At 45.3% G+C, this 14,703-nt stretch overlaps 1 protein-coding gene across 3 annotated transcripts in view; it reads right to left on the minus strand.

Moving 5' to 3' along the window:
- Positions 1-6,581: 6,581 nt before the first annotated feature.
- Positions 6,582-14,703, minus strand: part of kcnd3 (potassium voltage-gated channel, Shal-related subfamily, member 3) — a 412,919-nt gene continuing 404,797 nt past the window's right edge. For all 3 annotated transcript variants that reach the window (XM_043716375.2, XM_043716374.2, XM_087973448.1), the window contains exon 8: positions 6,582-11,865. In XM_043716375.2, the coding sequence (XP_043572310.1) occupies positions 11,667-11,865 (199 nt within the window). In that variant the 3' untranslated portion in view covers positions 6,582-11,666. The remainder of the gene's footprint in view (positions 11,866-14,703) is intronic.

Consider the following 14,703-nt stretch of genomic DNA (forward strand, 5'->3'; position numbering starts at 1 on the left):
CATAGAGAGGAGAGAAAAGCGACAAAGTGGAGATTACTGGATCCTTACAGGCAATGTTATAGGGGCCACGATTTGAAGGTGGCTTTTTTGGATGTGTAATCGTTTTCCAAAATATACTGAATCAATTTTTCAGCCAATTCTTTGTATTGTCAGACTTATCTGCTGGTAGATTTGAAACTATTTCCTTTCAAATTTCTATTATTTCCTATTTATTTCTGATTTTCCTTCTCAAATTTCAAAGTGTTTGTTAAGCACTTCTGCGCAACCCAAAATGTCTTAATTAATCCCTCATAATCCAGTGTCATTCATTCATTGTGTAGACAAGTGAACCACTCAGCACTTCGGCCTCCTCGGGGCAGATCTGCTGGAATTGTTTAAACTAACTTTTCCACCCTGTCATCTCCTAGTGGAGATTGTCTGCTTCATCAATGACCATTGTATGGTCAAAGAGATGTTGATTGACAAAGCAGTCTGGTTCCAAATGCAGCAAGTCCTGCACAATATCCCGGCTCAGGCTATGTTTTTACTTTACTCATTCATGGGATGAGGATGGTGCTGGTTAGGCCAGCATTCATTGTCCATCCCTAATTGCCCAGAGGGCAGTTAAGAGCCAACCACATGTGACTGTGAGCCTGGAGTCACTTGGAGGCCAGACCAGGTAAGGATGGCAGTTTCCTTCCCTAAAGGCCATTAGTGAACCAGATAGGTTTTTTCTGATAATTGATAATGCCTTCATGGTCACCATGAGACCCATAATTCCAGATTTTTTATTGAATTCAAATTTCACCTTCCGCAATGGCAGGATTTGGGTCCAGGTCTCCAGAACATTAGCTGAGTTACTGGATCAACAATCCACTGCGGCCATTGTCTCCACCTGAGGCTGGTAAGGCCAGCCAAGTACCAGACAATGATCACCTCCAATGAGGAGAATCCAATCATCATTGCTTCATATTCAATTGCTTCACCAGGTTAAATCTCCCGCTATCAAAGTCCTGGAGGTAACCAGTGGCCAGAATTGATGGGAACAAAGGCTGTGACTTCTGCAGGAAGCAGCTCATTTCTAGTCTCCCCAAAGCATGTCCACCATTAATACGACCTGAGTCAAGAGTCTGATGGAATGCTCCCCATTTGCCTGGATGATTTTAGTTCCAAAATCAATAAAGCAGCTCGAGACCATCCAGAGCAAAGTATCTGACTTGATTGTACTCTATTTAGCATTTTCAACATTCACTCCTTCTACTGCTTATGCACAGTGGCAGCATTGTATACCATCTACAAGATGCACTGTCAATGTCCTTAACAACACTATGGGTGCCCATACTCCACATGGACTACAGCAGCTCAAAAAGGCAGCTCACCACCATTCCATTAGGCTGTTAGCGACGGGCAATACATGTTGGGCCAGTCAGCAGCACCCACGTTCTGGGAAAAATGAGATAAAAACTGGGCTCTGACTTTGTCAGCAGCTCGGGTGTGAATCATTGTCCCGAGGATATTTATCCGAACGGGACAGGGATGAGGGACTTCGGTCATGAGGAGAAATAGGAGAAGCTGGGATTATTCTCCTTCAAGCAGACGGGGGTTCAGGAAAATTTAGGAGAGGCATTCATAATTAAGAGAGATCTGATAGAATAAATTGTGAGGAAAGCAGACAGTTACTTTAATTTGGAATGTGATGAAACCTATTAAATTATAACTTTCAAAAAGGAATAAGTAAAATCTTAAAAACAAAGAGAAAACAGCTGGTGATGGGAAGAGCAGTGCAACACAATGGTCGCTTCTAAAGAGCTAGGATAAAGACAATGGGGCTGAATGGCCTCTTTCAATGATAAAGGGTGCCATGTAGATATTACAGAGTTGAATCATCTATCTCATATTCTGTCCTCAGGATGTGGCTCAGGGTGAAGGGACTGTTACTGAACAAAGAGAACTTGGGGTGCAGGTTCACAGTTCCTTGAAAGCAGGTAGACAGGATAGTGAAGAAGGCGTTTGGTACGCATGTCTTTATTAGTCAGTGCATTAAGTGTAAGAGTTAGGAGGTCATGTTGCGGCTGTACATTGGTTAGGCCACTTTAGGAATATTGCGTTCAATTCAGGTCTCCTTGCTATAGGAAGGACATTGTTAAAGTTGAAAGGGTTCAGAAAGGATTTACAAGGATGTTGCAAGGTATTGAGCTGTGGGAAAGGCTGAATAGGCTGAGGCTATTTTTTCTGGAGTGTCAGAGGCTGAGGGGTGACCTTATAGAGGTTTATAAAATCATGAGGGGCATGGATAGGATAAATAGCCAAGGTCTTTTCCTTGGGGTGGGGGAGTCCAGAACTAGAGGGCATAGGTTTAGGGTGAGAGGGGAAAGATATAAAAGGGACCTAAGGAGCAACTTTTTCACACAGAGGGTGGTATGTGTGTAGAATGAGCCGCCAGAGGAAGTGGTGGAAGATGGTACAATTATAACATTTAAAAGGCATCTGGATGGGTACATGAATAGGGTTTAGAGGGATATGGACCAAATGCTGGCAAATGGGACTAGATTAAGTTAGGATATCTGAGCTGAAAATGTGTTGCTGGAAAAGCGCAGCAGGTCTGGCAGCATCCAAGGAACAGGAGAATCGACGTTTCAGGCATAAGCCCTTCTTCAGGAATGAGGAAAGTGTGCCCAGCAGGCTAAGATAAAAGGTAGGGAGGAGGGACTTGGGGGAGGGACGTTGGAAATGCGATAGGTGGAAGGAGGTCAAGGTGAGGGTGATAGGCCGGAGTGGGGTGGGGGCGGAGAGGTCAGGAAGAAGATTGCAGGTTAGGAAGGCGGTGCTGAGTTCGAGGGATTTGACTGAGTCAAGGTGGGGGGGAGGGGAAATGAGGAAACTGGAGAAATCTGAGTTCATCCCTTGTGGTTGGAGGGTACCTAAGCGGAAAATGAGGCGCTCTTCCTCCAACCGTCGTGTTGCTATGGTCTGGCGATGGAGGAGTCCAAGGACCTGCATGTCCTTGGTGGAGTGGGAGGGGGAGTTGAAATGTTGAGCCACGGTGTGGTTGGGTTGGTTGGTCGGGGTGTCCCAGATATCTGGCTGGTACGGATGAAGTGTCTGTTTCCATGCTGTCCAACTCTATGACTCTAACTCTAATTGTTGGAGAATTTGGAAATCACAAAGATCCCATTGGGAGTTATTTTTAATTTTGGCTGATCCTTGTGGAGAACTTCCCTTTGTGAAATGGTTTATATCAATGCCTCAGATAAGACCTTTTTAAATTTAAAGTGGATCTTAGCTGTGGGCCTCACCAGCTAGACCAAGTTTAAGACCATCCCTAGTTGCCCCTTGAGAAGGTGGTGGTGAGCTCCTTCTTGAACTGCTGCAATCCATGTGCTGTAGGTAAATCCACAATTTACAAGGGTTTAAAAGGTTCAGGGTTTTTAACCCAATGACACTCCAGGAATGACGATATGTTTCCAGTTCAGGATGGTGAGTGGCTTGGAGGGGAACTTGAAGGTCGTGGTGTTCCCATGTATCTGCTGCCCTTGTCCTTCTAGATGGTAATAGTTCTGGGTTTGGCAGTGCTGCTTGTAGATAGTGCACAGTACTGCCACCGTGTGTCAGTGCTAGAGGGAGTGGATGTAATGCCAATGAAGCAGGTTACTTTGTCCTGGATGGTGTTGAGCTTTTTGAGTGTCATTGGAGCTGCCCCCATCCAGGTAAATGGGGACTATTCCATCCCACTCCTGACTGGGATCTTATAGATAGTGGGCAGGCTTTAGAGAGTCAGGAGGGACATTACCGGCTACAGGATTCCTAGCCCCGATCTGCTCTTGTCATAACTTTGTGTCTGGTCAAGTTCAGCTTCTGGTCAACTATCTTACAGAAGGTGGTGATGAACCGCTGCAGTCCACATGGTGTAGAGATACTCACAGAGCCATGAGGAAAGGGGTCACAGGATTTTGACCCAGTGAAGGAGCAACGATGCATTTCCAAGTCAGGGTGGTATGTGGTTTGGAAGGAAACTTGCAATGAATAATGTTCTCATACTCCTTCTGCAGTGGATGGCAGAGACCACGAGTTTGGGAGATTGTGTTGAAAAGACTTCAGCAAGTTGTTGCAGAGATTGAAAGAGATATCACACTTGGTGACAAAGACTGTCTCACCACTATCGAGTTTATTGATCTCTTCTACCTTACGATGGATACAGAGATCATCTGATGCTGAGAATATATGACCATAGGCACTTTCCCTACATTGTCTTCCTGTTGAACTGTGATGGAGATTTCAAAAAGCTTTTCATCTTCAACAGGAAGGCCTCAATACAAATATTAAAAATGAGACTAGTTAAAATAATACAGACACAGCACACAGATCAGAAAATTAACCCACTAGGACATGAAGCCATTCTATTAGCCTAGGTACACATCATATGATTCTACAAAGTGGGTTGCAATTGTGTCCAAATACCATGTTTCAGCCTATCCAATCAGAGCCAAGGTGGCAACATTTAGGATACTGGGACCGAGAAACAAAATGGAACTCACTTCCCAATCCAGAGAAAGAAAGTTAAAAATCACACAACACCAGGTTATAGTCCAACAGGTTTAATTGGAAGCACACTAGCTTTCGGAGCGACGCTCCTTCATCACCTGATGAAGGAGCGTCACTCCGAAAGCTAGTGTGCTTCCAATTAAACCTGTTGGACTATAACCTGGTGTTGTGTGATTTTTAACTTTGTACACCCCAGTCCAACACCGGCATCTCCGAATCAGAGAAAGAAAGATTGGTTTCGTAAAGGTGGACGTTCTCCAGATACATGGTGATGAGTAAGATTGTGAAGATGAAATTACAGAGGAAGGGGGTGCAGGAATATGCACAGGTCCACAATCCGTGATGATCTACACTAAGGATCAGCTTAAGAACACAACCGGAAAAAACTGAGTTTTGGACAATGAGAACTTGCGGTTTTGAATTTTCATTGTTAAAATTTCAGACACAACTTCAAAACCAAACAGTGTTTTTGAAAGAGAATGGGGAGTGGACGGGAGGGCAGAGTGGGTGAGAAAGCAGAATGTGTGGGAGAGGGGGTTGGGAGGAGAGGGGAATGTGTGGGAGAGGGGGTTGGGGAGGAGAGGGGAATGTGTGGGAGAGGGGAATGTGTGGGAGAGGGGGTTGGGGGGAGAGGGGAATGTGTGGGAGAGGGGAATGTGTGGGACAGGGGGTGGGGGGGATAGGGGAATCTGTGGAAGAGTGGTGGTGGGATGGGGGAGAGGGGAAGGGGAATGTGTAGGAGAGGGTGTGGGGGGAGAGGAGAGAGAGGACTGTGTGGGACAAGGTGTGGGGGTGGATGGGGGAGAGGAAATGTGTGGGAGAGGGTGTGGAGGGAATGGAGGAGAGGGGAATGTATGGGAGAGGGGGTGGGGGGAGAGGGGAATGTGTGGGACGGGGGTGGGGGGGATAGGGGAATCTGTGGAAGAGTGGTGGTGGGATGGGGGAGAGGGGAAGGGGAATGTGTAGGAGAGGGTGTGGGGGGAGAGGAGAGAGAGGACTGTGTGGGACAAGGTGTGGGGGTGGATGGGGGAGAGGAAATGTGTGGGAGAGGGTGTAGAGGGAATGGAGGAGAGGGGAATGTATGGGAGAGGGGGTGGGGGGAATGGGGGAGAGGGGAATGTGTGGGAGAGGGGTGGGGGGAATGGGGCAAGGGAATGTGTGGGTCAAGTATGGGGGAATGGGGGAGAGGGGAATGTGTGGGAGAGGATGTGTGGGGGTGGGATGCTGGAGAGGGGAATATATGGGAGAGCGCGTGGGGGGAATGGGGGAGAGGGGAATATGTGGGAGAGGCTGTTGAGGGAAAATGGGGGGGAAGGGGAATGTGTGGGAGAGGGTGTTGAGAGGGAATGGGGGAAAGGGGAATGTGTGGGAGAGGGTGTTGAAGGGGAATGGGGTGAGGGGAATATGTGGGAGAGGGTGTTGAGGGGGAATGGGGAAAGGGGAATGTGTGGGAGAGGGTGTTGAGGGGGAATGGGGGAAAGGGGAATGTGTGGGAGAGGGTGTTGAAGGGGAATAGGGGCAAGGGGAATGTGTGGGAGAGGGTGTGCAGGGGGAATGTGGAGAGGGGAGGGAATGTAAGGGGTGTATGGGAGAGTGAGAGGGAGAGGATTTGAGAGGTGGATAGGGGAGAGTGGAGTGGGAGACGGTGTGAGAGGTGGATGGGGGAGAGTGGGAGTGGGAGACGGTGTGAGAGGTGGATAGGGGAGAGTGGGAGTTGGAGATGGTGTGAGAGGTGGATAGGGGAGAGTGGGAGTGGGAGACGGTGTGAGGTGGATGGGGGGAGAGTGGGAGTGGGAGACGGTGTGAGAGGTAGATGGGGGAGAGTGGGAGTGGGAGACGGTCTGAGAGGTGGACAGGGGAGAGTGGGAGTGGGAGATGGTGTGAGAGGTGGATGGGGGAGAGTGGGAGTGGGAGACAGTGTGAGAGGTGGATGTGTGGGAGGTAGAAGCGGGTAGGAGGGGTGAGTGAGTGAGGAGGTGAAAGGAGGGGAGTGAGGTGGAATGAATGGAGATGATGTTGTGGGTAATTGGGAGAAAGAGTTTATGGGAAAGGGAAAGTAGAAATATTGGTCAATGATTTATCTGAAAATATGGGCGATCTGAGTCCTGAACGTCTTTTTATTAATTTGCCTGCACTTTGTTTAAATTTCAAATAGTTAATGAGTATTAGCTTCTCCTTCTGACTGGTCTCCATGGTGAGATTTCTGATTGAATGTATGTTCCTCACCTTCCGGCAAGTTCCCTGAGGGGAGTGGCAAACAGAAAGATCAGTCACATGTGTGTTGAAGGTCCACTTCGAGCTCATTTTCAGGACTCACTGACATTTTCCTGCTGCCAGACCAGCACAACACCCACCCGACCAAACCTGGAGACCCATGGCAGTATGGTAGTGGGGAAGAGGTGTAGTCAGTGGGGGTAGATGAAGCCCCTTTTCTCACTATCCCAGTGAGTGATACACCAGACACACACCCCAGGCAAAACCATTCCACTGGAGGGGTATCCCCACCAGATTGAGTAACTACGGGCTGCATTGAATTGGAGCTGTCCATCAGGCTTCTGACGGTGCTTGCATTTTGAGTTGCCCTCGTGCTCACTTTCTCAGCTCAGCAACACCTACCTTCCCCGGTAAGGCTAGTTTGCATTGGGTCAAATCTACTTAGTTAGTTAGAAAGTGAACATGAAGTAGACATGTAGGAGTTGTACTAATGGGCACCCTAACAAAAATAGCACAGGCTCAGGTCCCTCAAATAGTCCCAACATTCGATCTGGAGTGCAGCCTGATGATCCCTCATTGCCACTTAGTGAACCTTCCTGCTCCTCTAACTCTGATATTTACACTATAATCCTCTATCATATTCCTCCCAAGCTGCTCAAAGCAACATGTGGACAATTAACATTTAATTCATAGAGACAAAGGTGGGGGTTTGTCAGTGTCTGGTGGGACATCAGAAGAGAATTGGTGCTATGTCATGAACCATTGAAATGATGTGACCCTGTGTCATTCTAATACATTGAATCCCAAGACATTGTTAGTCCCAAAGTAAATGATCATCTCCTACATTCCAATAAGATACAGAAATAAACAAAGACATTCCTAAGACGTGAGATGTAATAATCAGGATAATACTTTAGTCATGCTGAAGTCCCTAAGTGTTAATTCTATGTTAACTAGGTCTGACCAATCTCCTCTTCACAATGCTCCATTTCTGACAGGGAAATGTCCTTCCCAGTTTCCTGCTGATCTGGGGTGGTCCATGGCTGGAATTCCATATTTTAATTTGTTAACTCCACGGAGCTCTATGGTGTGGACAGAACGTTTCAGAATGTTGTTGGACGATGTTCCACCGAAGGAGGACCGCTATTTTGCCATTCCTCTCCACAGAAGAGCACTGAGAGATCGTGAGCAGCTTGGACAGATTAGATAGGGTGAAGCTGTGTTTTCATTTGTAAATCTGATCAGATGGGCCAATGGCCTGAGGAGTGGCAGGTGGAGCTTAATTTAGATAAATGTGAGGTGTTGCATTTTGGGAAGGCAAATCAGGGCAGGTCCTATTCACTTACTGAGAAGGTCCTGGGGAGTGTTGCAGAACAGAGAGACCTTGGAGTGCAGATTCATAGTTCCTTGAAGGTGGCGTCATTGGTACATATGACAGTGAAGAAGGAGTTTGGTACGCTTATCTTTATTGGTCAGTGCATTGTGTATAGGTGTTGGTAGGTCATGTTACAGCTGTACAGGACATTGGTTAGGCTACTTTGGCCAATTATGGTCTCCCTGCAATAGGAAAGATGTTGTTAAACTTGAAAGGATACAGATAAGATTAACAAAGGGCTGGAGGGTTTGAGTTATAGGGAAAGGCTGAATAGGTGGAGGTTATTTTCTCTGGAGTGTCAGAGACTGAGAGATGACCTGATAGTTTTATAAAATCATAAGGGTAGTGGAGTCCAAAATTAGAGGGCACAAGTTTAAAGTGAGAGGGGAAAGATATAAAAGGGATCTAAGGGGCAACTTTTTCACACAGATGGTGGTGCGTGTATGGGATGAGCTGCCAGGGGAAGTGGTGGAGACTAGTGCAATTGCAACATTTAAAAGGCATCTGGATGGGTATATAAATAGGGTGAGTTTAGAGGGACATGGGCCAAATGTTGGTAAATGGGACTAGATTAATTTAAGATATCTGGTTGGCATGGATGAGTTGGACCAAAGTGTCTGTTTCCGTGCTGTAAATCTCTATGACTGTTTGAAAATGAAAGGGTACATTTTAAAGTAATGTACACATCTATTCTGATGTAAAAATCCATTCACTCAGCGAATCATTAATGGCTTGGAATGCAATGTCTTGAAATGTGGTGGAGGCAGGTTTAATCGAGGCATTCAAGAGGGCATTGGACAGTAATGGTGTGCAGGGATAGGGGGAAAAGGTGGGATTGGCCAAATGGTCTCCTTTTGCACTGTAGCATTTCTGTGATTCTGTAATATGGCAGATCTAACATGGAGGCTCCATCAGTATCCTACATTAACCTCAGGGCAAACCCAGAGGAGAATTGTTCAACATCTTGTCTCCAGCATTCAAACGGAGCTCCCACCACCATTCTAATGGGAGACCTGCACTAACGTCATTGACATTACTGCCGAATAGGGAAATCTCATGTTGTCCTGGTTCGTGAAGGCATCTAGGGAAGATGTTGGATATTAGGACATGCACTACCTATCTGTTGCTGTTAAAAGGAATGCTTGGAAAATTGCAAACAGCCTATGCTGGATTTTCCAACTTTTTAAAAAATTATTCATTTGTTGGATGTGGACATTGTCAGCTGGGGCAGCATTTACTGCCCGTCCCTATTTGCCCTTGGGAAGGTGGGGGTGAGCTGTCTTCCTAAACTGCTGTTGTCCACCTGCTGTGAGTTGACCCACAATTCCTTCAGGAGGTAATTCCAGGATTTTGACCCAGTGACAAGGAAGGAACATCAAGATGGTGAGAGACTTGGAGGGGAACTTACAGGTGGCGGTGTTCCCACATACCTGCTACCCTTGTCCTTCTAGGTGGAAAGTGTTGTGTGTTTGGAAGGAGCTGTTTGAGGGTCTTTGGTGAATTTCTGCAGTGCATCTTGTAGATAGTACACACTGCTGCCACTGAGCATCGGTGGTAGAGGGAGTGGATGTTTGTGGATGTGATGCCAATCAAGTGGGCTGCTTTGTCCTGGATGGTGTCAAGCTCCATGAGTGTTGTTGGGGCTGCCCCCATCCAGACAAGTGGGGAGAATTCCATCCCACACCTGACTCGTGCCTTGTCGATGATTCCCCAATGCCTGTCCATCAATGCTCCCAGCGTTGCATTTCATTGCTGTTTTTTGGGTTCTTGCTGTGCACAAAAATTAGCTGCTTTTTTATCCCCTAGTACAGAGATTAACAGTGCAATAGTTATTAATTGATTATAAAGCACATTGAGATGCTCTGACGATGTGAACAGTGATTATATCAACACACAGTCATTGTTGTTACCACTCCCCAGTTCTGCTGCATGTTTCCTTTGATAAACTTTTTTTTCCATATTTTTCAGATGGAATTTTCTTTGTGTTCTAGCTTGCTGGAAGGATGAATTGATAACAGCACAGTGGGCATCTGGGACCCGTAGCCTATCTCCTTGCTTCATGAGATGAGGATTTCGTGATTTAGCCACATATCAATATTTCCTTAGCTTTTACTTCTCTTTCATGTTTGGGTGCTATTGTAAGGATTAGCTAGTGGTTTGAACATTGGCTCTGAAATTACCTGGCCATGTGATCTCTCTGTCCTTGGCCTCCTGCACTACTCCAATTAATTCCTATGTTCATTTTAGCACAGCAACTCATCCTTTGTTGAGGCAATTGTCAGCCTTTGGATTCAAGGTTAAATTCAGCAATTTCTGATGATAACCACTGCTTCCAACAGCAGCTGTTGATAATAATTTTGCTCTTGCTAATTACACCCAACTTCTGTTTATCCCATTTTCTCTTTTGGCATTATTCCCTCATCTCGCCATCCATTCTATCTGAGCTGTTCCCTTCTGTACTTCATCTCCCCTTCCCTTTTCCTGCACTTAATTAAAAACTGTTCCATCTCAAACTTTTTCTGGTTCTGTTAAGTTAACTTTGTTTCTCTCTTCTGCAGACGCTGCCAGTTCTGCTGAGCATTTCCAGCATTTTCATCTTTATTTCAGCTAAAGTTCTGGAAAGAGGAAGCAAAACATTTTGAGAATAAAGCAAATCTCCAAGTTTTCGATTCACACTTAATTTTTTTTTTGCAAAATACAGAAACCGTTTCTTCTGAACTAAGTCTAATAAAGTCACACTACGTAAGTGAGAGAGTGAACGGGGGTGATACTGGGAAGGGAGGATTCAGTGCATGGAATGGCTTAATTTGCTGGATACAGTTTTCTGCTCACAATACACCCACAGACTGTACTTAAACTGACAAACACCATGTTTACACGATGCTGCTTCTTGTCAGCATGAACACTGAGATGTCACATGGATCAAACAGCAGAAATGAAAGCTCTTATTGTAACTATAGACCATAAGCAGACAAGTTATCTGCCGTCAGTGGCTAATAGCTGTCTTCTATTCCACATGTAACACACACTAGAAACGTGTCAAAAAGTGGGGACTACAACAACATCTGGATCCTAAATCTCTTGTCTTTTGTGTCTTTTTTTTAAGTCACTCTTCCACATGGAAAAAAAAATCCTGCTTGCTCTTTTTTTTATCAAATTGGCTCATCTTGTCACATTCCCAATTTGTGAATAAATATTATCCATTTTAAACATCACCTAAATTAGGTACAGTACTTAAAAACGGCACAGTATGGAGCTGGTTCCTTTTGTAGCTCCCAAAGTGTCCCTCATTGAGTCTCTCCGGCATTGGTCCTCTCGAGTTTCCCCGGTTATTCTTCTCATTGAAAATAAAGACTAAACAGAAATCAAAAAACTGGATTGAAACTTGTGCCGTTGCTTTGAGACGCAAACGCGGTGAGTTTGGATCACCCTCCCCCTTTTCACTGGGATTGGTCTCATTCACAATTTCCCCTCTCACCCTTGCCATGCGATTGCCAGTGTCATGCTTGACGATGTGATCTTTGAGGTGACTGATTGCTGGGGCAGGGCTGGAATTTTACAAGGCAGACACTTTCACGATGTTACAGCTTGCGGCTTCCATGCTGGTGTTGGACTGGTTGGGGATAGCAGGCTGATGCTCCCCTTCGGGTGTGGTGCCGGGCGGTGTGGGGATACTGATGATCGCTGTGGCGATCTGCGAGCTCTTGCAGTTGATTCGCAGACCCTCCTCCGATTTGTCGTTCAGGCTGGAGCGGCTGCAGTGATAGGAGAGAGAGAAAACCCAGATGATCAATACCTGCAACTCCAGCATTGTCCCTGTCACACAAATACAGAGAGCACGTGGTGACCATTCAACTCTGCTCCAACATTCAATGTTTTTAAAAATTCATTCACAGGATATGGTCTTCATTGTTTCCTTATTTTTCTAATTATTTTCCCTAAGAATTTGTACTGAAGGATCTGAACCAATGTACTTTTGTACCTATTGTCCTACTATCTGACTGTAATGTTTATCCTTTTAACTATGTCTTATTTCTAACGTATACTATGGATCATTGTAAGGTAATAGAACTTTTTTCTTCTTTATTTCTCTTTTTGTATCTAAGATTTATACCTAGGCACTTTATACCTAAGATGGCACCATGAGAGGTGACGTTATAAACTTTCTATCGTACTCTTTTGACTACATAGAGTCAAACCACATGGAAACTGACCCTTCGGTCCAACCAGTCCATGCTGAACATAATCCCAAACTAAACTAGTCCCACCTGCCTATTGCTGGTCCATATCCCTCCAAACAGTTTTTACTGCGGAGAAAGGAATGGAGTCTAGAGGATACAGAGAAATAAACTTTGATGTTTTAAAAACAGTTCACATTACAGAAGAGGAAGATCGAGAGGTCTTAGAGAATATAAAGATGGATAAATCTCTGGGACCTGATCTATCCCAGAACATTGTGGGAAGTTAAGGAGGAAATTACAAGACCCCTTGCAGAAATATTGCATCATCTATAACTGCGGATGAGGTGCCTGGTGACTGGAGAGTGGTTAACTTTTGTTTCAGAAAAGTTGTAAGGAAAAAACATGGAACTATAGACGTGTGGGTTTGACTTCAGTTGTGGGTGAATTGTTGGAGCAGATTATAAAAGGTGGGATTCATAGACATTTTGAGAGGCAAAAATTGATTAGGGATCATCAGCCTGGTTTTGTGTGAGGAAAAGCATGTCTCACAAACTTGATTGAGTTTTTTGAGGAAGTTATGAAAAAGATTGATGATGGCAGAGCTGTAGATGTTTACTTGGATTTTGGTAAAGCCTTTGGCAAGGTTCCGCATGTTAGACTAATTAGTAAAGTTAGGCCACGTGGGATTCAGGGTGAGCTCACCAATTGGCTACAGAATTGTTTCAATGACAAGAGACAGAGAGTAATGGTGGAGGGCTGGAGACCTGTGACCAGCGGTGTTCCACAGGGATCGGTTCTGGGTCTTCTTTTGCTTGTCATTTGTATCAATGATTTTGATAAGAAGATAAAAGGCATGGTTAGTAAATTTGCAGACAATGCCAAAATTGCTGGCATAGTATACAGCAAAGAAGGTTTTATAAGATCACAAAGAGATCTTGAGCAAATGAGTCAATGGCCTGAAAACTGGGAGGTGGAGTTCAATCTGTATCCTTGAAAGTGGAGTCGCAGGTAGATAAAGATAGTGAAGAAGGCGCTTGGTATGCTTCCCTTTATTGGTCAGAGTATTGAATATAGGAGTTAGGAGGTCATGTTGCGGCTGTACTGGACATTGGTTAGGCCACTGTTGGAACATTGCGTGCAATTCTGGTCTCCCTCCTTTCGGAAAGATGTTGTGAAACTTGAAAGGGTTCAGAAAAGATTTACAAGGGTGTTGCCAGGGTTGGAGGATTTGAGCCACAGGGAGAGGCTGAACAGGCTGGGGCTGTTTTCCCTGGAGCTTCGGAGGCTGAGGGGTGACCTTATAGAGGTTTACAAAATTATGAGGGGCCTGGATAGGGTAAATAGGCAAAGTCTTTTCCCTGGGATCGGGGGGTCCAGAACTAGAGGGCATAGGTTTAGGGTGAGAGGGGAAAGATATAAAAGAGACGTACGGGGCAACTTTTTCACACAGAGGGTGGTATGTGTATGGAATGAGCTGCCAGAGGATGTGGTGGAGGCTGGTACAATTGCAACATTTAAGAGGCATTTGGATGGGTATATGAATAGGAAGGGTTTGGAGGGATATAGGCTGGGTGCTGGCAGGTGGGACTAGATTGGGTTGGGATATCTGGTCGGCATGGACAGGTTGGACCGAAGGGTCAGTTTCCATGCTGTACATCTCTATGACTCTATGACTCTAAATGTGAGGTATTGCATTTTAGTATAACAAGCAGGAGTAGGTCTTTATACAGTTAATGGTAGGGGCCTTGGGTAGTGTTGTAGAACAGAGGGACCTAGGGGTGCAAGTTAGAAAGGTGCTTGGCATGCTTGACTTCATCGCTCAGTTCTTTGAGTGTAGGAGCTGGGACGTCATGTTGAGGTTGTACAGGACATTGGTGAGGCCTCTTCTGGGACACTGTGTCCAGTTCTGGTCACCCTGTTAGAGGAAGGATATGACCAAGCTGGAGAGAGTTCAGAAGAGATTTACCAGGATGTTGATGGGCGTGGAAGGTTTGAGTTATAAAGAAAGGCTGGATAGATTAGGACCTTTTTCACTGAAGTGTAGGAGGTTGAGAGATGATCTGAAAGACGTTTATAAAATAATGAGGTGTATAGATAGAGTTAATGGTAGTTTCCCCTAGATTGGGGGATTTCCAGACTAGGGGGAACATTTTTAAGGTGAGAGGATAGAGGTTTACAAACGATGTGAGGCAAATGTTTTACACAGAGATGTGAAAGGCACTATATAAATGCAAATCTTTTTTCAAACGTGTAGCCCAATACTCTGTTAGTTTTGTTAATTGCTCAACATGGACAGTGCCGAGTCTGGCATCCATTCTCAATCTCAGTCATTCTTGTCAGCTGCTAGTTTAACAAATTTCGTTGTGTTTCCTATTTTGTCTTCCAGGGTCTAAGGTCTTGAATATGTCCGCA

The sequence above is a fragment of the Chiloscyllium plagiosum genome, unplaced genomic scaffold (genome assembly GCF_037043375.1).
Source record: "Chiloscyllium plagiosum isolate Xiang-an unplaced genomic scaffold, Cpla_swu_hap1 HiC_scaffold_26, whole genome shotgun sequence".
In the NCBI taxonomy this organism is placed as follows: Eukaryota; Metazoa; Chordata; class Chondrichthyes; order Orectolobiformes; family Hemiscylliidae; genus Chiloscyllium; species Chiloscyllium plagiosum.